General features: G+C 42.9%; 1 protein-coding gene across 4 annotated transcripts in view; it reads right to left on the bottom strand.

Annotated features, from left to right (window-relative positions):
* HTR4 (5-hydroxytryptamine receptor 4) overlaps positions 1-27,680 on the bottom strand; it is a 181,443-nt gene that overhangs the window by 24,645 nt on the left and 129,118 nt on the right. Inside the window, exon 8 of one of the 4 annotated variants that reach the window (XM_082724326.1) lies at positions 3,977-6,814. The exons of 2 other annotated variants lie outside the window; for them this stretch is intronic. In XM_082724326.1, coding sequence (XP_082580452.1) covers positions 6,724-6,814 — 91 coding nt within the window. In that variant the 3' untranslated portion in view covers positions 3,977-6,723. Of the gene's footprint in view, positions 1-3,976; positions 6,815-27,680 lie in introns of those variants that run through there. One more of the 4 variants, XM_082724325.1, reaches the window with a different exon arrangement.

Genomic DNA, 27,680 nt, shown 5'->3' with positions numbered 1-27,680 from the left:
ACTTGGGGGGTTGGAATAGGTCAAAAGCCTCATGCTGTTCTGGAGGAGGGAAAAGACTTCAAGTCGAAGGTGTCCTCTGAGAGGGACCAAGCTGGGGGGCCGTGGGCCCAGAGGAAGGAAGAGCGGGACCGACAGCCGGACCGTGAGATACAAAGGTTAACACACAAGGTACTGTCTGCTTTGCAGGGATGCAGAGGAAGGACTGGAGGCGATGAAACTAGACAGGAGGCTTAGGCAAACAATGTGGAGCCCAGCATCTGGTAGGCAGTGGAGAATCCTTATGGGGTTCTGATTAGGGAAACAGCATGCTCCAAGTCGGGTTTCAGAGCCGAACACCCGGTCCAGAGGAAGATACCATTAGTTGTAGAAGGATGATGTCAGGAACGATGGAGATAAGGAAATGCAGGAGGAAAAAAAAAATCTGATTATACAACCAGACGGAAGGTGCCTCCTTAGCGCGGTAGGCAGTGCATCAGTCTCATATAACCAGATCGAATTTCCTCTTACTTCTGATACAATGAATAGTTTTCATAGGAAACCACTTTCTGACTGGCCAAGAATTGGTTTTTACTTCTAATTAGATGGTATTTGGAATTAGCTTATTTAAAAGCAATGGAGAACCACTGTATAAATGCATCTTTCTTTCTTTGGACAGCGAGCACTCCATGGAGAAAGACGGAGGTAAAAGGGAAAAGGTGTATGGGAGAAGGATTCTTCGGTTTCAGGGACGGTGCTTGCTGCTGAAGAGAATAGGCCTCTTGTGGGTCAGGCTCCCTCAGCAAGGGATACACGGGAGAAAGGCTAACCTGGGCAGGGACCGGGCCCTATTTCCAGCTCCCGGTAATCTCTGCATCCTTTAGGAAATTTCGGGTTAACCTCTCAGCTCTGCTTCTTCATCCATGCAGCGGAGAAATGACACTTATCCCCCGGGGTCTCCTATAAAATGCTTCCCACCGTGCCAGCACCTAGTAAGTAACTGACAAATAACATCTAAATCCACTCAATTGCTATCAGCTTTCACGTCCTCATCTGACCCCATCTCCTATCACGTTCCCCACATTCACTGAGCACCAGCCACACACGCCACGCTCATTTCTGTCCCAGAGTCTTCGCACGCACCGTTCCCTCCGCCTGACATCATACTCCTCCAAACCAACACATGACTGACTCCTCATTAGCATACTTGTCCCATGTCACAGGGCTGACCTCCTTAAAGCTTTCCCTGACTGCTCCAGATAAGGAACACAGTGTGTCCCATCTGTACTTTTTATGTTCTTTATGGCACTGGTGAGTATCTGAACTTGTCTAATTTGTGTACTTTCGTCCACTTGTTTATTTTCTGGTTCCCAAAGGGACAGCAGACACATCATCTGTGGTATTTATTAATGGGCCTCTGGTGACAGACCTCTGGCACATAGTAGCTTTTTGAGAATTTTCTGTTTCTCTAAAGACTATAGCACCATTGGCAGAATTAATCCATAGAACACGTAGTAACCGCATAAAACACAGTGAATACTTCATCAACGGCAGGTCTTCTTCCTTGCATGGGTCCAGAGACTTTCTTCGCTTTGGCTGGCTCCAAAGTGAAGAAAGACAATCTGGAAGGAAAGCAAGGAAGGGGACAGGGGCTCAAGGCTAAGTCAATCAGGTTTCTTTCTTTCTTTCTTTTTTTTTTTTTTAAAGATTCTATTCATCTATTTGACAGACAGAGATCACAAGTAGGCAGAGAGGCAGGCAGAGAGAGAGAGAAAGGAAGGTAAGGCTCCCCGCCGAGCAGAGAGCCCAATGCGGGGCTCGATCCCAGGACCCTGGGACCATGACCCGAGCTGAAGGCAGAGGCTTTAACCCACTGAGCCACCCAGGTGCCCCAGTCAATCAGGTTTCTGAGGTTCTTTCTTCCCCTCCACAGGGGTGGAGTCTCAGATGTTCATTTTAGGAAAGAAGTTTCGGGCAATGGGGCATTTTCTGTATGGAGGAAGAAGTTTTCAAAGTAAGTGGACAGGCGTGATTCTGAGACAAATCACCTGGAGAAATAGTTCATAGGAGTCTTATGAACGCTTTATAAAAACTAAGGAGAGGGGGAATCCAAGAACCATCAGAGATTTTAGAAGAAAAAGCTGGCCCAGGGGCTCCTGGGTGACTCAGTTTGTTAAGCGTCAGCCTTTAGCTCACGTCATGATCCCAGAGTCCTGGGACCAAGCACCGCATTGGGCTTCCTGCTCAGCGGGGAGTCTGCTTCTCCCTCTGCCCCCCTCATCCCTGCCTCATGCTTGTGCACTCACTCTCTCTCTCTGAAATACATAAATAAAATCTTAAAAAAACAAAAAGAAGAAGAAGAAGAAAAACCTCGGCCCAGCTGCTTAGGGTTTTAGGCTATAAAGAAGGCTCTATCCGGGAATATAATTATTATATTAGAATGGATAATATATTACATTATAACATTATAATATATTGTAATTATTACATAGTCGTTATTATATTATAATATTAATGAGCAGAGATGGGAAATCCAAATCTACCTGTTCCTCATCCTACTTTGACTTATGTGCAATGGGGTTCCCAGGAAATTTGTGTACGAAGCAAGGATTTTGATTTGAAAACCTAATTCTTGTCCCCCGCCCCTGCATTTTATATATGAGATCATGGGGGCTCCCCAGATGAAACAGAAGGGTTGAGATGAGTACCGTGCCCTGAATGCTAATGGCATCTTTCCATTGCCCCACACTCAGAAGAGATTGAGCCTGGATTTCACAAACACCTACTCTAGGCCTAACCTCCCGGGGGTTCCAGGGTAAGGGAGCTAGACTCCGGACTCTTGGATGATTCATGATATCAAAAAAGGTTTTAGTCAGGAAGTACATGCTTAATGACCTCAATCCAAGACCTCTGGATATACAACTGTCCAGATGCCTCGAAGTGTGTGCCCTGAGAGCGGCTGGGCCGGGACCTTCTCTATCCTCTGCTCTTGAGATGGCCATCTCAGAGGCATCTGTCCTAGGGCATGAGGCCCTAACCAAGGTGGCAGGCAGGCAGACAGGTAGAAGCACATTATTTAAGCATCCTGGGCTTCTGGCTTTACCTTTCAGAGAACCTGAAGCTGGAAACAGGAAATTCTCCAGCTTCAAACACCAAAGCATCTAAGAGATGGGCTGGGCTACCAAAGTGACAGAGAAGCTCCACAAAACTGAGGCATGGGATTGACTTTGGCATTTTATTGTGTTTCAAAATTCAGTTATTAATTTTGAGACTTAAGATTTCCCTAAATATGTAATTTATATAAACATGTACAGAATGCATACATATAAACAGATGTGGAATTTATCAAATATTTATCAATAAATAGAATTTATCTATTACAAAAGAAAGACTATGTTAGTTCCTGTTTTTCCCAGAATGCATTCCTGGGAACAGTATCAAGAGCAGGTAAACTCAAGAGTGTTTTCCAGAGAGACAAATTAGATTGAGGGACCCCAGTACCTTCAAAGCTTTAGCCTCCAATAAATCACAGATGTAACTAATAATCTCATAAAACCAAAGATACAACCATCACTAAAATTTGCAATCCTTTAAAATTATATAATTAAATTCCATATTCTCTATAACAGGCACATATGTACATTACATGTTGATTATACAGGACACTTAGTGCATTATAAACTGTAAGAGTGGCCCCACTCTAATTCTACTTTATTGAAAATGTAAACAAAATTTAGGTGGTGCCTAAATAATATTAAACCATAATTAACAATAGTTTACATGGCTATCAGATTAGAAAACATTTTTTAGAATTATCTGGTTCAGTAGCTCAGTAGATTCTTCCTGTAACAGTCTTGTCAGCTGCTCGTTCATAAATAATCCATGTTTGAGTTTTTTATTTGCACAGAATTTATATGTATATATATATATGTATATATATATATATATATATTTATAACAGTTACAAAGTGGGGATCATTTCGATGACCCAGGTCTTTATTCTCAAAATAAATGTTTGCACGACAAACGGGCATGTGAATTTTTGTCATGTGACTTTGACGTTTCATGAAATCAAGGCTCATTATTACCAAATTAGCCTGTGGTCACCATCTCCCTCCACCGACTCCTTTAAGAATAACAATATCCCTTCAAATGAGAATGTTTCTGCTGTATAAATTTGCAGTGTGGGTGTGTGCGGTAACCAAACGAGGAGGGGTGGATTTGGAAGAAAGAAGCCCCGAAAGGTGCTCCCTTGGTATGGTTTTTCAACATGGGAAGCTCATTCTCTAAACTGGTTCACATCTTGGTGAGGAAATTCTTTGTCCTTGGGCATTCAGGAGCATCCAAAGTAATCCAAAGTAAGGATAAACATACAAAATAGCATTTTATGATTTACAGGATGTTTTCACAAAAATTATCTTTTTTATCTCCACAACAACTTTGTGAAGTAGCCAAGAGGGATTCTTTCAAGGCCAGAGAGGTTGAAGGTCACACAGCGAGAGTCAGCATGGCGCTTCTCTACCACAGCCATCTCTCCCTCGCGCTCACAGAGGCAACGGGTAGCATGTCAAGCTGAGCAGAGAGTTTGGGGCCCATTGCTGACTTCAGGACCTTGGGCCTCAGAACCTTGTTGCTGCCTCCCTTGTGTTAAGAAAGAACCATCCTCAAGATGATGGCAGTCGCCTAAGCCTGAATGCAGTCAGCAAACAGGGACTTGAAAAAGCAAAAGAAATTGGTCCAGCCAGAGTCAAGGTGCCCATTTGGACTCACGTAAACTCTCTTTGTCCTGGATGAGGCTAGATCTCCAGTTCAATCAGATCTTCAATCTGATCAGTGAGGGTTCCAGCCTAGACAGGGAACGTTTCAGCGTGGTGCCGTAAGTCTCAATTGCATTCAAGAGTACTAAATAACATTTGTCTTTAGAGGCTTTTTCCCTTCCCTAAGGTGTGACTTTCTCCCCAACAAAATTAAGCTTTTGCAGGACAGAGGGTTTTTTATTTTTGTTTTGGGTTTTGTTATTTTGTTTTGTTTTGTTTTTGGGTTTTGTTTTGTTTTGTTTTGTTCTGGCATTTAGATGGATTGAGGACAATCTTTTCTTCCTTATTTCAGTCTCTTTCCTTTCTGGTTCAATTCCAGAACCAAAGTCAACATCAGTGGAAATGGTAACTGACATCTTTTAAGCAGCAGGAACAATGAGTATGATAAAGTCCTGAGATGCGATCAAATCCCAGCCAGGATCACTGTTAGAACCTTACATGGCTCTGGGACATGGCGGTGTCTAGTTCCCTGGGACTTTTACTCTGGGGCAGTTGGTAAGAGCCAAGGACCTCAGCTTCGACTAAAAGACTTCCTGGTTAATTCGAAGGACAAAGTTGGCAAGATCAAGCATCTAGAAGGCCCAAATGAGGAGGGTGATTCCTTTGAAACAAAGTCAAAAGGCAGGCAAGCCACAGGCTTTTCGAGGTAGCTGAGGGATGTAGCAGTATCCTTGGTCCTAGAACCAAAAAGGGATCTTGGAGATCCAGGAGTCTGAATTTCAGTTCACAGATGTAGAAAGTGAGGTCCAGGAATGGAAGAGCATGGGCCAAGATCTCACAGCATGTTAGGAGCAGAGCCAGGGCTGGAATCGGGGTCCTTGACTTCAAGTCAAGCACTCTGTTCCCCCCCAGACACGGCTTAGTCTGGCCCTCCTCCACGTGCAGTGAGGAGGTTCACTTATCCCCAGTGTGAGCTGCCAAGACTTCTTTCCTTTGGGAACAACAAGGCCAGATTCAAGGCTTTTAAGCTGCTATTGTGGGTTTTGCCACAAGTTCAAGGGAAAGATTCCAAAGTCTTTAAAAAACACTACAATGTTGTTGGCCCTGCCTTCGGCCCTTCAGCAGAAGATGCCGGTTCTAGTCCAAGAAGGAAGCAAGCATCTCGGAGCAGCAGGGCCCGAGGCCATGGCACTGGGGGAAGCTGTCTCTGGCCAAACTCCAAGGCTGCCGCAGACACTGTTTTCAGATAGATCTCTGCTCCCATTTCTTCCACGGTAAGTAAATGGAGCATATCCTGAAGAGGACTGGAACTGGCCTCAAGGAAGAGTGGGCAGGAGATCTACAACTGACACGGGGGCTGGCCAAGAGGATGCAGGTTTGGACCCAAACACCAGGAAGAAAGTGTATTAGCGTCTGGCCCAGAACAGGATCTGGCCCAGAACAGGACAGAGACAAGACAACGAGGAGTTTGAACAGGGCTGTAACAGGCGTGAATGAGCAAGAAATGTGTGCTTTTGGAACATGGCTCTGACCAAGACAGGCACCAGGAGGATGTGTTTTGACAATGTCTGTGTGCAGACACAGCAAAGAAGGCATATTTGAAGACATCTACGACTGAGATAGGACACAGTGAGCGATGGTGTTTGGAACATGAGAGACAAACCAGGAACAGTAAGGGGACATATTGGGGACAACAGAGAGTGTGACGCAAGGGCGAGACGCCAGGAAGAGGGAGTGCTGGAAAAAGAAAAAAAAAAAAATCCCTTTGTAGAGGATCTCTGGAAGAGAAACCCCAGGGAAGGAGGAGGCCTCCAGTCCCCTGAGTCCCTCCAGCGCCACCTGCTGGAGCCCCAGAGAAAATCCCGGTGGGCGCGGCTGCCTGGCGGAAGGCGAGCTGGAGAGAATGGCAGGAGCGGTCCCACACAAGCAGCAGCTTAGAATCTGCCCTCTCTCCGAGGGATGGCTGTCTTCTGAGTCACCGCCCCAGGGACTAAGGGTCACCAGGCTGAGCAGCCACCAAAGAAGAAGTTGCTGGAGGATGGCAGTGACTCTCCCATTGGCCACCACACTCCACCGCATCCCTGGAGAGGGGAGATCATAGTACCTTAGATTTGGAACAGACCTCCCTGATGATCTCAGCAAAGGGCCCACCCAGTGCAGACCAGGCCCTCGTGCCATGCAGATGGGTGGTCATTTAAACTCTACTTAGGAATGAATCTTCAGTGACCCTCCAGGCCTTTATTATTTTTGAGCAACTTTGTTATTAGGAGAACTTAATAATGCTCAGCCAAAATCTTCCTACTATGATTTCAACCCGGTGAAACTACTGTGCCCTCTGGGCTCACTCAAAATTCTTCCCTCTGCTAATTGCATCCTCCAACTTTTCTCTTCTCCAGGCTACACATTCCCATTTTCTTTAATGGTTCATTATATATTATGGTTTCCGGATTACTGCCCATAATGATCATTGTCCTCTGAAAACAATCCTTATTATGATTATCTCTTGAAACACAGCACCTGGAAAGAGCACAAATCTACACAGTGAACCTGTCAGGTCTGTATCATGTACATTTAATCATCAGTTTGGTTTACTTCTATGAATGTGGTCAGCACCAAATTCATTCCTGTTAATGGCAACATATTCTTGGCTTACACTGAGTTTGTTGCCAATTTGTATCTTCTTGACACAAACATTTGTCCATGTCTGTGGTTCTTTATTACACCGGTGCAGCCTATTTTATTTTATCTTATTTTATCTATGCCAAAATATAACCCATTACATTAGTCTCAGATAAATTTCATTTTATAGGTTTTAGTCAATTGAAATCATTCTAAATCATAACAACTGCTACATTCAAGATACGATTACTTAGCACCCATTCAAACCAGACTTCAAGGGTTTCATAAGCTCACAGAAGATCAGATAATTTATTGCTGCCTAGATCTTTCAGCGTGGTGTCATCTGCCTGCTGGGTCTTCAGGCTTCAGTCAAGATAAAAACAAACAAACAAAACAATAACAACAACAAAAAAAACCCCACTGCTTAGGACAAGGCTAAAACCGAGAATTGTTTTAGGCACAGACTGCCTTCCCAGTAAACAGCCATCATTTGGTGTGCCTGAGAATAAACCCACCCATGGAAGGCTTTATCCAGTGCCTTGCTGAAATGTCACTGCCATGCAGTAAATCTGTCCTGATCATGAAATTAGTTGGCATGGGGCATGAATTGTTTTTTTAATGAAACAACATTGACTCTTTGGCTCACAAATCCTTTGTGTAATAGCTTGCTGTCTTAAATATTGGTAAGGTCTATTTCAAGCTATGAGTCTATAGTTTCTGGAGTCTAGCTTCAGTCTTTTTTAAGAACTGGGGCAATATTTACTGGTCTCCAGGCTGCCTTCTCTTCCCCGCCCTCGAAAGAGTATCAGTCAGAGATCTTATCAACCAATTCCTTTAATCCCGAGATAATACGTCTTGGCTCAGAGACAGTTAAATACTTTTCATGAATCTTGGACAGCAACCTTTTTCCTATAATATTCTCATCTTTCCGGTTGGAAGACTATTCTTATTGAAATAGAATATGCAAGATTTCTTCCGAAATATTGAGATCTAACTATTTCTGGGTTTGCTACTTGCTCTGAACATAGCTTTTGATTCATCCTTGGCTATATATTCCCTCTTCCATGCTATTTTCAAGTATAAGTTCTCCAGATAACTCAAGATGCAGCCTCAAGTCTTTATATGCCACCCCCCATTGGTATGACTTAATCACTGAATATATCTATTAAAAGAAAAAAATAAGGAAAAGGAAGGAAGGGAGGGAGGGAGGGAGGGAAGGAGGGAGGCATAGTGTTTCTCATTTCCCATTGGCCAAGTTTTCCTTTTTGATCATACTTATTATTACCATTATTAGCAATAATAAAAATAAGCCAGGCACACTATATTATTTGCTTTATATGCATTAATTTGCACTATATTGCACTATTTGCACTATATGCATTAATCTGTGAATTTTATATCCACTTAACAGAGAAGCAAACTGAGTTTTAGAGAGTTTAAATAATTTGCCCAAGTTTACTCAGTTAAAAATTAGTAGGATCAGACCTTATATTTTGGTCATTTTTGATACCAAAGTCTGTGCTCTTAATTGTCCTAATATATGGTCACTCATGTTCTCGAGAACTGGCACAGCTAAGCCCCATGTTCAGGTGCTGGTAGGTCTGTAGCATCTCCTTGTCCCACTGAGACACATTCCCAGGTCAAAGAGGCCTGTGCAGAGGTTCACACCATGTCTGTTCTACCCGGGGGAGAGCCCGCAGGGTGATGTACTGAAACGCAGTGTGTCTGGGATGTTAGCGCAAGATTCATCCCCATGAAGCCCCCTGCTCCCTAAAAGAGCATCTTTGCCAAGTGGCCCATATACTTTTTGTAATGCGGAACTAGGGAGACGAAGACGAAAAAGAAAAAAGCTTCGCCAAAGGCTGGAGAAAAGTCGGGAGGATGGAGTCAGAGAGAGCAGGTGGGTGAAAAAACATAGCCAAGAATGAGGACAGAAGATAGGAAACACGCCAGGAGATCGGGGCTGAGGAGAGCCATGGAGCCGGCTCCAGAGCAGCTGGGGAGAATGAAGGAGGCTCTTTGAGAAATGTTCCCAAAGGCTACGTTGGCTCTCTCACACAATCCTGCTGGGGAGGCAAATAAAGATTGAGATGACCACGGAATCCCTGCGGGGTGTCCGCCACTCCCAATCCAGGCTACCTGAATGTGCAGGGCGTAGCGACGCGAACAGTAAGCCGGCGCACAGGGACCTGGTAACGAAGGCCTTTTTGGCTTTCATCCACACGTGCCTCTGATGACTTACTCCCTTTCATGTGCCTCACTTTCCCCACTTGCTGCACGAGGAGGAGGATTATCTCGAAGATCCTCTGCAGCTCTGACATTCTGATTCCAACAGGAGCAGAGATGGTGGGTGACAGATACAGACTTTCTGATTGGGCACCAGCTGTGTGTGGGACTGTTCTCCAAAGCTGTGGGTAATTGCTTGAATTTGGCTTTTAATATTCTATTGTTAGTATCTGATACTTTATATTCTGTAGGGAGGGTAGAGGTTTCACTGGAAACACAGAGAGGGTAATTTTTGGATTTGTATTAAAGAATCTGAAAGACCTCAATTTCTGAATCTGTGAAATTACATTGCAAAGCTGTTAAGTGGATCTGGGTAGGATAGGCTCGGATAGCCGAGATGCCACAACTTAAAATGCAGCGAGACCACAACTGTCTCTCCTCAAACATATGCTTGAGCAGAAACATTGGCATGAAATTCAACTGAAATCCGCTTGAAATCCCTGATGCCAAACATCATTGAGAAGGAACCTCCGACATGTTAACACACGAGTTTCAAGTGCAGCTTCTTGTTTTAACGATGTTAGTCAAATCTTCTACAATTTACGAAGTATTTTTACATCTTTTCCTACATTTAATCTTAAACCCAAATCCCTAGGAAGGACGGTACAGAGTCTCATTTCATTATCAGAAGAGGAAGAAGGTCAGTGTAGGGGCAGGGGTCGACCGATGGGAAGTGGGGCCAGTGCTGTAAACCAGGCCTTTTGTCTCCCAAACCAGGAACTCTGTCCACGGGGGAATGTGTGCAAGTCATCTGTGTGGAGGGAAGAGTTTTGTGGTGAAGTTTAACACTAACAGTTCTTGAAATAGGCTTACAATTACCCGTGTCCCAGAAGAAAAAGGAAGAGAAAAAGGAAGAGGCGAGGGGAAAGCGGAGAAAAGATACAAGCAAAGTCATCCTTCACAAAGTGGTCTAGAGGTTACGTGCCTCAGAATTATCTTGGGAAGCTATGATAAATTCAGATTTCCAGGATCTACACCTGACCTCTGTCAGTGGGGGGTAAGAAGGCAGGGGTCAGGTGGGGACAGCAGACATCTGCACTTTCTTAAAAGATTTTATTTATTTATTTATTTGAGAGAGTGAGCGAGCATGAGGGGTGGGGGGCAGAGGGAGAGGGAGAAGCAGGCTCTCCGCTGAGCAGGGAACCAGATGTGGGGCTCCATCCCAGGACTCTGGGATCAGCTGAAGGCAGTTGCTTAACCAACTGAGCCACACAGGTGCCCCGACATTTGCGTTTAAGAAAAAAGCTCTTAGGTAGTTCCTGTGCACATAGGAGTAAAGATTCCCTGAGCAGGTGGATATCCACCTGCCTCAAACCTGAGCCAGTGCTTTGGGCCAGAGGCTTAGGGGGCTGCACAGAGGAAGCACAAGTGAGTGGGAAGGGCCAACTCCACAGTTTGAGGCACTTGGTGGGGCTCCAGAGGGGATCAGAGTGTAAGCACCGAGATACACACAAACAGCGCATTTTAATCAAGTGGATGGGGAGGTAGTTACTGGTTTTTATGACATTTAGTGATGAAATAAGACTGGATGGTGACTCATTAATGTGAGAATTTAAAAATGTGAAGAGATACACAAGCTAATTTTTGGTAGGTGTTCTTTACGTGATGAAAAAATAGAATGCTTGGGTACAAAGAGCTGATTAATTGAATTGTCTAGAAACAGTAAGCACATAGAATTGTACTAAGTTATCAGTAAGTTCAATCACTCAAAAGGCAATGTCCTAGGTCGATTTCTTCATTTTTCTTTAGATTCACTATCAATCAGAATAGAATATGGATTCTGAAAGATCCAGTATTTCCCAAACACGGGATGTGTTCCGCAGCTGAAATGTCAAACACTGGGATCAAGTTATATTTGAGTAATAATAAGTCTACAAATAATTTGTTTTGTTTTCATTGCATTTATATTTAAAGTAATCTTCTGTATATGATTTTGTATTCAGGCCATGACACAGTTTCCTTTACAAATACCTTTATTTAGATTAAAAATGTATTTAGGAGCACCTGGGAGGCTCAGTGGGTTCAACATCTGACTATTAACTTTGGTTCAGGTCATGACCTCAGGGTTGTGAGATCAAGCCTGTACTGGGTGTGCAGCCTGCTTAAGATTCTCTCTCTCCCTCTGCTTCTGCTCCCCCACCAATAAATAAATAAAAAATAAAGCTTTGCTTCCCCTGTTCCTGTCTACTAAAAAAAAAAAAAAGAAAAGAAAAGAAAAAAGATGTTTAAAAAAAAAGAAAAGTGTACTTAAAGGTAAATAGTAAATAAATAATGGCATGAATAGAATGCTGATATGGTAAAAGTTGTGAGTCGCAGGCAAGTGACAAAAGGTCCTATCAGGTGAGAAAACTGACTTGCAGGAAACACAAAGTCCTAGCAAGGACAGAATGCAACGTGTCCACCAGATAGAAATTCTAAAATCACAGTTAGCAAGCATTCTGCGATTTTGTGCTACTTGTAGAAAAGACCCGAAGAGCTGAGTATGCAGTTTGAGATGCCTACCCTCTGGCCTCTGGACAAAATGTGTTCCCAGAGCTTTTTAATTCCATCACCGACCTCAGACATGTCCATGCTCCAGTCTGCCAAAGGGCAAGATCAAATTGGTGGGCACGGCTCGTTTCAAGCCTAGTGCACCTCTTACCCTATGCCTCGATACGCACATATAACTAAGGTCAAACCACTCTCCTGTGAGATATGTTCCCTTTGTCTACCCTGATTCCTAAATGGGAAAAAAGAGGATTGGAACTTTGAGTCTTTGGGGAATCAGACTGACTGTCCGTTTTTTTCTGCTGAACTGTTTCAATATGATTGAACCTAAACATTATCTAGGAGAAAATGCCTTCAAAGTAGGAACCCATAAGAAAAACAGCCAACATCTATTATGTGCCATTCACTGCCATTCACAGAAACAAATAATCGAATTACCGGATATAATTTTCACCACAATCCCTGGACCTGGGTTTTATTATTTGCAGGTTCTGGTTGAACGGCATGAAGCCTGTGATCTATTCCAAGTCAAACATGTGTCACGAGGGGAGTCTGGATCTGAGCTGGGCAATCCAACGAGTGTCTCACCACTCCAGCCTGTGCCTCCCAAGGTGTGCCTTCCCTGGATGGGTACCCTTGGCTCCCAGCCACTTCAGGTGAGAAGATGGTCTGCTCTTGACAAGCTTCCCAGGTGGTGAGAGTGTGTCAGGTGCATAAGAGCATACAAGATCCCTCGTGATGAACTAAGCTTCCAAGAGAAGGAGAAACAGGTGGTAAGGGAGTTCAGATTGGTTATTGCTCAGAGATTGAGGGGGTGGGGATCAGAGAAGTTGGAGAGCTCATGTTGGAACTACGCCTTGAAGGATGAGTAGGCTTGGATGCCAAGCAGGAAATCGAGAAAGAGCATTTAAGACAGCAGAGAAAATCCAGATGCAGGAGAGCTCACTATTTATTTGGGGGGAAACTGATCAGTCTTACATGCACATTGCACAGGGAGTTAGTTAGGTTGGGAAAGAAATGAGGGAAATGAGCTGGACACCCAGATTGGGCCAGGAAGGAAAGGTTTTATATGCCCTTCACTCTCTGTCCATCCACCCCAAGTCCCAGTATGTTGCTCAAGGCTGTTCCATTAAACTCAACCCAGCGGGCATTTACAGTTTAAAATCCTACACACCTGAATGGGTCTTTCCATCCTCTTGAATGATACACATGAAACACGTTGTCTAGCCATGGGTATATTCCACAAATATACCAAAAGAAAATCAGAGGAAGAAAAAAATTATAATTTGCAATATTGTCAAGAAAAGGTCACTCTAAAATTACCAAATGTGTGCATAGCCTTGAGTTGAATCCTAGGGCCCATTCACTTGGAAAGTCATGGGCAAACTGGACCAAATGCAGAAAAAGTTGTCCAGGATGGTTTGTTTGTGTGTGTGTGTGTGTGTGTGTGTGTGTGTTGTTTCCAAGGGCTCAGACCATTACAAAGAAACTGGATGGTAACATCTTGACTGGGAACTCCTTGACGGCAGGGATCTTGCCTGTCTAGATTTCTGCCATGTTCCCACTGCCTAAAGCAGTGCCTGGTCCATATGAGATGTATAAACAGAGGCCACTCAAGTATGAATAAGTGAGAATGAGCTAAGCATTCTGAGACTTGGATTCAGATCTTAGTTCTGTGGATACAGCAGCATTGTCTTAAGCAAACAACTTAAGTGTTTGAGCGTAATTTTCTTGTCTGCAAAATATTGGGTTTACCAGCTTATTTTCAGGTTATTCTCTTAACAAGACTAACATATAAGCCCGTGGAGTGGCCACAGGAGACACTGAAGGGAGGGGTTGATGGCTGGGTGCACACACATGCGCAGATGACCATCTGTTCTGCCAAAGCAGTTAGAGTTTCCCCATCACACTTCCAAGTAGGATTCAACTTGGACAAAAGGTTTCCACACCTGAGGAAAAAAAGCGTTTAAAAACTGCTGGACTACTCGAGCTCTGTTATTGCTCCCAGTTATAAAACTTTTAAGTTTTTATAATGTCATGATATAGAGAAGTAAATTGGACCAAAATCTGCAACGGGAGGGCTTTTCAAACAATAGAATGTCTTGCTTTGGATCCCAAGGAGCTGAATCTCTCCTCGGGAGGGGAGATAGACAGCTGACAGATAAGTTACAGAAGAGACCACTGCCTGGGCTGGAAGATGTGACCAGATCACTTCTGAAGCCTTTCTCATATCTAAAAGCCAGAAGTTCTATATTCTTTCCAAAGCTTTCAGTTAACAAGTATGGAGTATAGCTTAGTGGTTTTCAGCAAGGGCTCTGAAATCAGATGAATGTGGTTGAGAACCTTGGTCCTAACCCTCACCAGCTGTAAGCCACTGGCAGGATTATTTTCTCTTAGACTCAGTTTCTTCATCAGTAAAATGGGAATAATAATAACAGCTGCTCCATAGAGTGTATTAAAGATTTAAGAAGATGGTACCCCTAAGATAATTAGCTCAATACCTGGCATTTAAAGCAATGTACTATACGTTGGCTAACTGAGCATAATAATAACAAAAACAAAGGGATGTTTAGTAAATGGTAGATGCTACATAGAAGGAGGAAGGGGTGGGAAGGAGAAAGAGGAGGGAGAAGAGGAGGAGAGGGGGCTGTCTGGACCAGGAAACCAAGTTATTCCTGAAATTAATTATTATGCATGAAATCACATATATGTATATGTGTGTATATCCTTGTATATGTGCGCGCGCGCGTTATTGATTGTATAACATGCTATTTTGCTAAATTATCTCATTTTTTTAAACACACACACACACACACACACACACACACACACACACTCCTTTCCCCAAAGCCAGAAACTTGAAAGCAGCCAATGCCCATTCACAAAAAGAGGAACAAATGACATTATAGCAGCCAGCAAAGGAAATCAAAGTCTGGAAAGAATAAAGGAACAGGAGCCGGCACCAAATATATATGTTTGTCAGGTTTATCAAAATATGGATTCACTCATTTCTTACAGAATAAAAGGCTCTCCAAGAACAATTCTAACTGTGAAATGTTTCTAGGAATCTTGTTAAAAATAACCTGAAATAGGCAGGGAAACAAGAAAAGACATTCAGAAATCATTTTGTGAAAAGAGGGTTCTTGGCTCTTTGCTTGACTGTCACCCAGAGCGCACTCAATTGTTTGTTTCTATAATCAGAAGTTGTTTACTGGGCTTCGTCGTTCAGGGCTTGCAGATGATTTCACAGCATTACCAGCAGGGCAGCAGCTAGAACTTTCTGCCTCCCTTTCTCCACAGTTCCCCTGTCCTTGTAGGTGAAGTACTTCTGACCCCAGTGCTCAGAAACTATCTTGCCCCTAATCAGAAGGATATTAAGGTGGCACCAACCCATTTCCCTTTCCCACCTGTTCTGACAGTGAAGCAGTGTTCCAGCAATCGGAGCCTTGCTCTACAAACCTGTGTTCCTGAATTTTGCCTCAATAGATGATGATCGTGATAATGAATATGAGAACACAATTCATCAATAACCTACCTGTTCCACGATCCATATGCACAAGATCTCACACAGGCCTCACCACAATCTTATGAGGCAAGAACCATTTTGCCCCGGAAGAAACAAGAGGCACAGAGAGATCAAGTAACTTGCCCAGGGTCACACAGTTTCAAGGTGGCAGGACCTGAAGTCCAACAGGTCCGTGAGATACCACATATGCTTTTAGCCACGACACTAAGCTGCTCTACCGGGAATCTGGTTCCCTCTAGGTTGGGATCCCACCTTGTTATTTTGAGAGCCTGAAGTCATGGCCCTGACATCTCTATGTGAAAAAAGAGGAACAAGGAGACCACATTGAGGGCGGTGTCTCTTTAAATCCAGCCTTGGGGTCCTTCTTCATAAATATATTTAGATAGTAATTGTGTTCATATGAAGGGCTCGAATGATTGAAATTTATCCTGATGGGTGGACGACAATGTTTTCTTCAGATGGGATCTCAGACACCAAATTAGCTGTGGAGCACTGAGCATCTACAGAGCCTGGGGAGGGATTTTCTTCCTTAGACAAGTCTAAATTGCCTTCCACCCACAGACTGCCAGAGGAATCGTGAACCAAAACAAAATGGCCCCTGAAATGAACAATATCACCTCTGGCACATTTCTTCCCACTGGCAATCTTTCCAGAAGGTCTCCGGCTTCAACCAAAAGAAATAGTGCACTGGTTGAAATAGGTTTTGCTCCGTCTTGAGTTTAACTGTACTGAGGAGAAGACTTCTGGCAGTTCTGTAACTCACACAGCCACAAAGGAAGGCTGTCCCCTTAGACAACCCGCCACCTCCTGGGCTATGCTGATGATTCAGTCAAAGCTTCCAGTGACCAATGTCCATCATCACTTCGATGTGGCTGGCAGTCATCCAATTTTCTCCTTCTGTTCTATTCTACTCATTCTCTACTTGATTCTCCTTATTAGGAACACCCCCCCTAATGAAGCAGTCCGTTCCATTCTGTGCTGAAATACGTACTCTTAAAACTTCAATCTTCTGTCCCTACTTCTCTCCCCTGGGACCTTGCAGAACAAACCAGACCCCCTTCTCCTGTAACAGTCCTTAGATAAATAAAATCAGTGCTTATGACCTGAATCTTCTTTATGCTCTAAGCTTAGCATCCCTTGTTCCTGACATGGTTGCTCCCAGGTCATTAATTCTGCAAGGAAAAATCTCGGTGTCTGCCCGCTTCTGGACACACTCTAGTTTGTCGACACCCAGTATAAAACAGTGCTTTACCGCCTCTATGGGCCGGGGACCTGCCCCCGTACGCTGCGGACCGAACCCGCGTTTACAAGGAGTATGTTTTCCGGTGGGTCTCTTGTGTGCTCTGGAGGCGATTCCTTCCTGAACAGCTGCTCTGACTAAATCGGGAGGGCTGTGTCCCTGCCAAGTACATGCTGTAAGGGAACAAGCTCCGGGAGCCTGCCTGATGGAAAGGGCTTGTCGGCAAGGTGACTGCCGGCACGCTACCCTCGGAAATTCTGGGCCCTTCTTCGCAGCAATAACACCAACCGCCTTCTACAAACAAAATCACAGGGTGGTCTGTTTATTTATTTATTTATTTGAACCTGTCTTGTCTTGGTAATGGGTGTAACATTAGAGGAGCCACATGGTGCCAGAGCTGCACGGATGTGGGCAGGGAAAGCCTAGGCCCCTCCTGGCATCGAGGAAAGAACCCTCTGGTGGGGCCCTGGCCGTGGTAAGGAGATTCTGGGTTGCGAAGCCCAGAAGAGCTGTTTAAAGTGGGGTTCCTCAACCTTGACACTATTGAAATCTGGGGCCCAACCCCTACTGCTGGAGTGGGGGTCGGGGGCTACCCCATGCATCGATAGAGGCTGAGCAGCATCCCCGGCCTACATCTACTGGGTGTCTGTAGCACCCACTGGTGCTGGAAACCAAAGATGCTTTCAGATGTTGCCAAATAGCTCCTGGCGTACAAAATGGTCCCCAGTGGAGAACTAATGGGTTAGACCCACACCATCTCAGCAGTTTAAGATGCAGAACAAACCCTGAACTTGAAACATTACCTCCAACTTCCCTGTTTTTTTTTTTTGTTTTCAGTTATTTTAAAAAGACTCTATTCATCCACCTGAGAAAGACTGAGAGAGAGAGCACGAGAGCAGAGTGGGGGGCAGAGGGAGAAGAAGACTCCCCACTGACTGGGAAGCCCGATGCGGAATTCGATCCTGGGACTCCGGGACTATGACCTGCGCCGAAGGCAGACGCCCAACCAACTGAGCCACCCAGGTGCCCCACAACCTCCTTGTTTTATTGGTGTCGCAGGAGATGATGCGCTGCTTGGTGGCTAACACAGGCTTCACGCGTTCTCCTCTATACCAGCGGGTCTCAGTACTGCAGTACACTGGAGCTTCCCAAGACATGTGCATTTCTGATTCCTAAGTGGACCTATTAAATAGACTCTCTATAAGTGGAACCCAGGCTCAGCTATTAAAAGCTCCTCATGCCTCTAGTGTGATACAAGGTCGAGGGTCAGAACGGCACACTGACCGCATCCGTGACCTCAGACCACCTCAGGCATCCGTAGAGCTGGGTGTGCCCTGGGAGTCTGCCCCATGGAGCAGCACACACCATCCCCTGTGCTGTGGGCACCCATGCCAGGGGGCTGATACAAAGAGCGCTAGCACCCTAGCAACAAGTGTGCCTGCAGAGCCAACGGGGAAAAACAAATACACAAAGAACGCACCCAACTCATTCGACATGGTTACCATGTTTTAGTTTGGGTCTGAGACATGCCTACAGGTAATTCAACAGCCAGAGGCATAACAACATAACAGCCCCAACTGTTGAGCACAGGGCACGATGTACCCAGGAAACAAGGCTTGTCTCATGTTGCTTAAACAATTATTTATGAACAGTGTGATTAATTTAATTTAATTCCTCTCTGGGTTTTTCTTCTGGCAGAGGGAGCTCTGCATTCCTTGTCTGAGGGCAGTGTTTAGAACACAGAGATTTCTCTTGACTCATTTCTTAAGAAATGCTTATCAGGAAGTTGAGAAAATAATTGGAGAAGTTTGTTTAACCAAGATATGAATGATGTTATATATACAACTGTAATAACAGCAACTGCACCTGCTTCCGTTCAGGAAGCACTTTCTGGGTAACAGCAGGAACTGGACTCAGTTCTGCACAGAGATTTCACCTTCACAAAAGCCCGAGATGATTCTTTTTTTAATGTTCAGTTAGCCAGCATATAGTACATCAAGAGATGCGTTCCCATTTTACTGATGAAGGAACAGGCACCCAGAAATGTCTGGGTTACATGTTAAGGTTTATTATCAATAGTAAATGTCAAGTCTTGGGACTAACAGCCAGGTGTGCCAGACCCCAGGACTTCAGCCCACCTTCTTCTAACCTCAGGGGTGGGAACTTTTCCTTGAAAAATGTCTCAGTGGAGGGAATAACGCTTTTGCCTCAGCACTTCTGCACAGAAGAGGGCATTCTGGAAGGCAGCTTAAGCCACTTGATTACTAAACTCAAGGCAAAGGGAGCTCTTCTAGTGCTGTTATTCTGCCCATGTTCCTGGTGTAATCCCAACAAGCAGGATGTTTCCTGAGACATGCTTTCGGCTGTGACTGGGAAGGACGGGGCGGGGTGGGGGGTGGGGCAGGCCAGCTTCATGGTTGCGTGACCAGCGCAGACAGATGGGCCAGCCAGATGGTGACCAGCGTTGCCATCTTGAAATTTTTAGGGAGTTTATCTTTGAACCTGTGAGGTCTGAAGAGAAAATAAAACATGCCTCAGTGACAAGGGGGCACCTGGGTGCACCGGCTAGGTGTGCATGTGTGTGTATGCCATAGCTTCTTGCTGCCTCAAAACATTAATGATGCCCAAGAATCAAGCACAGAATTCTGGGAGATACACCATGCATTAGGGTTTACTAAGACTCCAAGCAAATGCATGGTGAACACATTATATATAGAAAGCACTTCCTCTTTTCCATGGCCTGTCAGCAACTTCTACAACATGCTTACCACTGAGTCTTACTGAATTCCCACAGGTCACAGGTCCACCAGAATCCTGTGCTGATGGTTCTTATCAGCAAGTCTATGACTGAATGACTGGGAATGCAGACAGCCCTGAGAGGTCACGGAGTCTATTTGACCAGAACTTGTCCAATCCAGGAGAAAGGCAGTGCTGTGCTAAGAAGGAGGAACCAACCAAAAAACCCTATCACATCTTTTCTCACTCATGTTGCTCCCCTGTATTAGCCAACCGTTTTTGCTAAAAATATCAGCACAGAAAGAATGGATAAGTTATGGCCAACCATGGCTCTTTTCCCTTTCAGTGCTTCCTTGCTGAGCAGGAAGCTGAATGAGGCAGAGTGTTAGTAGGGCGTGTGTGTTATCAAGAGGTGAAGTACAAATGGTTGCATTAGTTTCGTGTGTGGGCTGGTAAACACAACACACACACACACACTTGAATTGTGAAATAGGATTTGTATGACTTGTGTCACTTCGGTGATTCCATACAAGCAAAATGCTCTCGTATTTGCACTAAAAACTGGCACTGGATAATACACAGATGAATGGTAAATATTTGCTAATCATTTATTTTTTTTTTTCTTCTGGAGGACAGGTGACTAGAAAAGAAAATATGCCATGATAAGTTGAGAGAAAAATTGCAGATGAAAGAAAAAGGCTTTACATCTTAATACTTTCGATGGAAGTTTATACCTGCACTTTGATCAAGGGGCCCTGCATTTGCATTTTGTGCTTGGCCTGCCAGTTACGCAGCAAGCCCTGGAGGAGGCTGGGGGAGATAAGACAAGGTCATCCTCACCCATTTTTGATTCACCCAGATTAAGTCTTGCATTGTTGGCTCAAAACAATGAGTTAAATGTTGAATCCAACTATAACCTCCAGAATACAAGGCAAAGGCCACAAAATAGCTTTTAAATGTTAAACAACTTTCCAACATTAGCAGAAACCTCTAAGCACCCAAAGTAAAATCAAACCTAAATTATTGTCTCATCCGGGGGTCATCTTCCAACCCACAGTATGAAAATCTCTGTTTAAAAGGGAAATGCTGGTGTATTGACATTGAAAATTGGCAAGTGATGTCACAGTGAAAAAGACAATGATTCTGGTTATGGGATTAATAAGTATTTGTTTAAAGAGGCGAAAACTTGTAAGTATACACATTCCAGGTGAGCAACAGGGTCTGATAAAAGCATCCATCTGTTCAACCAATAAGTATTCGAATTGAATCATGTGCTCTCCCCTAGGGGAACACTTGGGAATAAAATAGACCTGTAATCTGGCCTCAGGATGGTCTAACCGAGGAGATGGATAATAAGCAAGTCAGCAAAAAATAAATACAATGATAAATTCTGATAACTTATTTATAAGGGAAACAAGAAAAAGCAATAGCCTAGAAGAATTTTTTTTCTCCTACTGTTCTTAGAGGAACCCTCATTCTGTTTGCCTCTTTCTCACTTTCAATTTTTCTCTATCTTCATTATTTTCCACCTCTATTGATTTCATATTCAAACCTGAGCATACTAATCTTGTGCATGAAAATGCCAAAGACTTCTATAGCACATCCATTAGAATTGGCTTATTAATTGAGCTATGGTTGGTAAAAGCAAGTCTGAGGAAAAGCATATACTGCCTTATTCCAGAGAGAAGGCTCTAGAGCTATTTTGCCCAATAGAACTTTTTACAATAATGAAAATATTCTACTTATAATATGTGGCTACTGAATCCTTGAAATGTGGCTGAGGGTTACCCTATTGGATAGCACAGCTCTAGAGATGCCCAAGTCAACAAAAAAAAGCTGTTTATCAGGAGAGACTGAGGGTGGATAATGGAGGACAGTAGCCAAGAGCCCAGTTAGATTGACAAGAAGTTCTTTGGGAAGTGCTGGCAGAAGTTCTCAGTCTTCTGAGGAACTGGGTGAGTGTCCTAGGTTTGGGCAAGGTCTAAACTTGGAGAACCAACAGGAGACACCTAAGCTTGGCCTGAGAGCAGAGAAATCCATCTCCAAAGCTAAACTCCGTGTGCCATCTCTGCATTGCTAAGCATGTGATCTTAGCTATTTACCTAACTTATAAATAGTCTGTTCTCATAACATAATTATCTCTCCCCCGAGGATGGAGCTTTGCAGTTAGCAAAGCAATTTCACCTCCATTACCTAGTTTTATTTTCACAATGAGGTAGTGAGACAAGCAAGGCAGAGATTATTTACCCAAGAAGCCAAAATTGGAATCCTCCATGGATTTCATCTAGAGAAAAATCTGTGTTCTAAGGTTACTGTCAGCGCCACAAATCCTTGCTCTGCCTTGGATCTTCGGGGCTAATCTTCATAAAGATAGTTAAACAGAAAAGAAGTGAGACCAGGGAAAAGGGGCAGAAACATTGCTTTACTTCTTGTCAAGCCTCACAATGTGCCAGGCACTTTACTAGGCTCTGAATACTTAGCAGAGAATAGCACTGGCAAGATCCTAGACATTTTCCCAAAGATAATGGAAAACGAACTCCAGAATCAAACTCCCAATGGACTTCACATCACAACAGGATGGCTTCTTCCTATCTCCTGCCACACTATGTGGTCACAGCATATGTGATCACACTTCACCCCCCAAGTGGCTAGAATACTTGGCTTGAAGAATGGCTGAGCTGAGGCAACTTCCTAAGAAATTTTACTAGTTCAATCATGTAAAATTATTACCCTTTAAGAGAATCTTTAGGACCTAAGAATTATAATATGTGTCATAACCCTGAAGCACAGTCAATACCAGCACACACTGGACCATTCCAATCCACTGGGGTCAGAGTCTATGGTTCTCCAAGTTGAGCATGTGTAAGAATCATCTTGGCAAAAATATTATGTTCCCTAACTTGCCTCAATTCCATGAATTGGGTCCAGGAATCTGTGTTTTTACTCAGCTCCCAGGTGATTTTAATGAGAGGGGTCTCCTGACCATAGTTTGAAGAAAAAATGATCAAAAAAATAATAACAAAGGTTACAAAGAGGGGGACCTGATCCTGTTCTCCAAACCTTTAACAATATTGCATGGAGAGTAATGGAATAATGAAGAAAAGCCTCAGAAGGGACATAGAACTAAAAGATACAGAAAGATGTAGCCTTATTTTCTCTTTCTCAAAGCAGAACTAGGGCCAGCAGGCAGAAGTCATAAGGATGAAGATTTCCCCTCAATATAAGGAAGACCTTCTCAACTCTAGAGTTGCCCAACCACGGAGCAGGCTCACTGAGTAGTACAATTCTCTCACTGCAGGAATTCAAGCATCAGTGATGATGAGAAAAGGACTGGTTAGGAAGCAATCCCTTCAGCTCCCATTAAACCTTGTGCACAACGCCAGCAATGCCCACTGTACTGTAATTATGTGCTTATGTGTCTCTTTCCTCATTTAGGCTGTGAGCTCAGGGAGATTCCGACTCTCATTTATCTTTCCATCTACCACCTCATGCACAGTGCTTGACACATTAGGTGCTCAGGAAATAGTTACAGCAAATCAAACCTTAGAACCTAATAAATCAAGTTCCAGAATCTGCAAACCTGGTTTCTGATGAGTTTTCTATAACTTCCAAAGAAAAATTTGGATGTTTTAGTACCCTCTTCTACTGTCCATAGTGAACCCTTAGCAAGATCTCAGATTTCTCCTTCAGTTAAGGTTCTAAAGTTCCTTTCAATATATGTCTTATATTTTCATTTTGTACTTTTTTAGTAACTTTAGTTACTGCTCCTGTGGATGATGGTATTTTTCCTAAACTAAATTCTAAGTGATGATGTCTAGTATGTAGGAGTCACTGAATATTGGGTTAGTTATTCAGTATCTGGACATCCTGTGAAATGTCTTAGTTTTCATGGTTTAGAGTGGATTTTCATGTTGTTTATAAATAGTCACAGTTTTGCTCTTTTTTCTCTAATTTTTATATTGCATAGTTCTCCTTTCTGTCACTTGGATTTTGTATGCAGTGTTGAATAGCAGAGGTGACAAGGCAACCTTGTCTTGTCCCAGACTCTAGAGAGAATGCAGCCAGTGTCTTCCCACTAGGTTGTTTCTTCCCTTCTCTGCCATTCTATCTGATGGGAGTTTCCTAGAGTGGGAAAGGTGACTTCTATCAGACTAAGAGACAGATTGGTGGATGGGGAAAACAACTATAGAGCCAGGTTAAAGATGTCACAAGGAGAGAGAAGCTGGCTCCAAATTTGCTAAGAATCAGTCCACACCCAAGATGAAGCTTTTAGAATCCATTTTCCACATGATGGCATGATGCCTCTTCTAATGTATAAAGGCATACAAATTAAAACTGCCCAAAAAACATATATATGACAATAATTCATGTTTGTAAGCTCTTTTTAAAAGGCTATGTATCCTACATACTTATACAAACTACTTTGTCAGCCAACCAAATGGTAGGTTCACTTCTACTCTGATCATGAGCTGGACATTCCAAAAAAGATGCTTATCTCACAGAAAACCTAAACATGACTGCAGAAATATCTGCTACATTCTACATTAGTTCGTTCAATTTGAGTGGTCAAAGTCCACGAAGACTGTCTGGCAAAAACATACCTTATTTCATTGGCTGCCCATATGTTTGCTTAATAATAAGATGTTGCAAATAAATCTTAAAAAAAAAAAAAAAAAGAAGAAGAAGGAGGGCAGAAGTGCCCAGGTGGCTCAATCAGTTCTGCAGCTCCTCTAGGTTTTGGCTCAAGTCATGATCTCAGAGTCCTAGGATCAAGCCCTTCATGGGGCTCCAAGCTCAGAGGGGAGTCTTCTTGTGGATTCTCTCTCTCCCTCTGCCTCTGCCCCTCCCCCTGCTCATTGGCACACACACTCTCTTTCTCTCTCAAATAAATAAATAAATCTAAATAAATAAATAAATAAATAAATAAAAATTTTGCATGAATCAAAGGACTACAAGAATGGGACCAAGACAGGAAGGCCTACTATTCCAAACCACTGAGGCAGACTGGCCCAATTTTAGTTCAAATTGGCAAAGTAAAATTCTATTCCATTCTTTTTAAAAGAAAAAGGTCTCAAAGTTTTGGAGTGTTGTCGTGACCTGGCTCTCCCCAGTGTGATTCTTGGGTTGCAGACTAAGTCCTCTATACATTGTAGAGGAAAGATTTTTTTTTTTTTTTAAGGGCAAGATAATTTTCAATTTTGAGTGTTTTAATCTTTCATTAACCTGAAGACAATCATGAAGACTGTATGACCTTGGGCCAGTTCTATAACCTCTTTAAACATCGGTTTTCTCATTGTTAAAATCATGATAATTATAAGAGCAACCTATATGGTTATTGTTAAAATTAAATACAATAATGCATTCAAAGTTCTTAAATACAGTAACTGACACATATTTCTGGAATTATGCTGGGCATCATAATCATTATTATTAATAACATAGAATGACATAATTTGCCAATGAATGCCTTGCATGAGGAAAATGAAGTTGCGCTTAACAAATCCTAAATTCTATTCATTCTCTTTTTATTTTTTTTAAGTAATCTCTACCCTCACCATAGCTCAAACGCATGATCTCAAAATCAAGAGTCACATGCTCTACTGATTGAGCCAGCCAGATGGCCCTCAAATTCCAAATTTTAAACATGCAGTGGGATGTTCAGGCATCAATCTTCACTTCTGTGGTTTACATTTTTGCCCCCGTGTTGGATTCTGTGTTTCACATTTATTTAGATCAAATTCCATATTTTCAATGTCAGCTGATTGGTCTTTCTTTCTTTCTTTCTTTCTTTCTTTCTTTCTTTTTTAAAAGATTTTATTTATTTATTTGATAGAGATCACAAATAAGCAGAGATGCAGGCAGAGAGAAAGGGTGGGGGGGAGCAGACTCCCTGCTGAGCAGAGAGCCCAGTGTGCGGCTCGATCCTCGGACCCTGACTGAGGGCAGAGGCTTTAACCACTGAGCCACCCAGGCGCTCCGATTGATTTTTCTTTTTTAAAGCTTTAAATCTGCAGTTTAACATGGTAGTTCTCTCTGAGAGTGACAGAGAGTGTCCAGATTCAGTAACGTGGTAGATGGCAGGTCCACTTACGGAGACAGAGGAGAGCCTGGAAGGTTGGAGTAGGGGGCTGGGTGAGGTATGCAAGAGAATTCTGTTTAGGTACATGAAATGTGAGATTTTCAAGAGGCACCTATGTGAGGCTGTCAAGGTAGCAAATTGGATTTTGTGGTCTGGAGCTTAGAGGACAGCTATGATCTAGAGCTGTTAATTAAAGAGAGATTGATGGCACAAAAACTATGGATCGTCAAATCACATTAAGTGAGAAAGTCATTTGAGAAAAGTATGAAGAACAGAGCCCTGAAGAACTCTAACATTTAGAGGCCTGAGAAGGAAGAACCTATAAAAGATACTAAGAAAGAGTTGCTAGTGCGTCAGGAGGCAAACCAGGAAAGTACACTGTTTAGGAAAATTAATGTGAAAAATATTTCAAAAAGGAAGACAGGTTAACTGTAAGAAGTCAAATCAACAGTGCTTTGCAAATTCAAATACCTTTTTATGAAAAGAGTTAAAGTTCAAAAGCAAGCAGAAGAGAACGAAGTGTATTTGCAAACTATAGAAGAAAGGATTAATATTTAGAATATAATATTCAGAAATGAATTAGAAAAATAGAACGAAGTTGTCAAACAAAGCACCACATATGTGAAGATGCAGTTTGTACAAGGATAAATATATGCCAACAACTTTTAAATCAGTCAGTAACTAACTTAAAAGAGTTTCAACTTACCAAATCATCTGGAAAATGCAAATTAAGTGACAGTCCATTTCTGTAATTAGCAAAATAGTAAAAGAAAAATTATGTATCGTGTTGGTGAAAGGAAGAAGTAGAAGCTACTCTCACAGCCTGTGATGGGAATGCAAATCACTACAGTATTCTGCGAGGTTGATCTTACAATACATCTAATATTTTTAAATGGAGCGATTTCACTTTGGGGAGCTCTCTAAAAGAAATACATGAACACAGGGGCTCCTGGGGGGCTCAGTTGGTTAAGCGACTGCCTTCGGCTCAGGTCATGACCCCAGAGTCCTGGGATGGAGTCCCACATCGGGATCCCAGCTCTGCAGGGAGTCTGCTTCTCCCTCTGACCTTCTTCCCTCTCACGCTCTCTCTCTCTCAAATAAATAAATAAAATCTTTTAAAAAAAGAAATACATATACACAAAGAAAAGTGTTAAGGGCATTAAAAACAATACAGATAGATACAGCAAAAGATTGGTAACGCCTACATATCCACTGATGGGAAATTAATAAATTTTAACATGCATGTGGAACAGTTAAAAAGAATGAGTTAGATCTACATATTCTGTGGTGCAGTGATCTCGAAAATACATTCATAAGGGATAAAATGCAAGGTGCAAAATAGTACATATAAAATGACCTAATTTATATAAAATAAAGGGAGTAAGAGAGTGGTCCAGTTCCATACTTTTGCATGTGGCGGTCCAATTTTCCCAATGCCATTTATTGAAGAAAACTGTCTTCTTCCCATTGTCAGTCATTTCTCTTTTGTCAAAGGTAACTAAACTGAAAATGGAGGTAGGACCTAAATGTGAGACCTGAAATCATAAAAATCCTTTAGGAGAGCACAGGCAGTAATTTTTCTTATACTGGCAATAGCAAACTTTTTCTAGGCATGTCCCAGGAGGCAAGGGAAATAAAAGCAAAAATAAGGATGCTTGGGTGGCTCAGTCAGTTAAGAGTTGGCCCTCAGCCCAGGTCAGGATCTCAGGGTCCTGGGATAGAGTCCCACCATCGGGCTTCTTGCTCAGTTAGGAGCCTGCCTCTCCCTCTGCCTGGCACTCTCCCTGCTTGTGCTCTCTCTCTCTGGCAAATAAATAAAGAAAATCTTAAAAAAAAAAAAAAGCAAAAATAAACTATCGAAATTACATCAAAACAAAAAGTTTCTGCACAGTGAACAATCAACAAAACTAAAATGCAATCTATGAGATGGGAGAAGATATTTGCGAACGACATATCCAATAAAGGGTTAGTATC

This window comes from Mustela nivalis (assembly GCF_964662115.1).
Source record: "Mustela nivalis genome assembly, chromosome: 3".
In the NCBI taxonomy this organism is placed as follows: domain Eukaryota; kingdom Metazoa; phylum Chordata; class Mammalia; order Carnivora; family Mustelidae; genus Mustela; species Mustela nivalis.
This window is presented reverse-complemented; position numbering and strand designations above follow the sequence as displayed.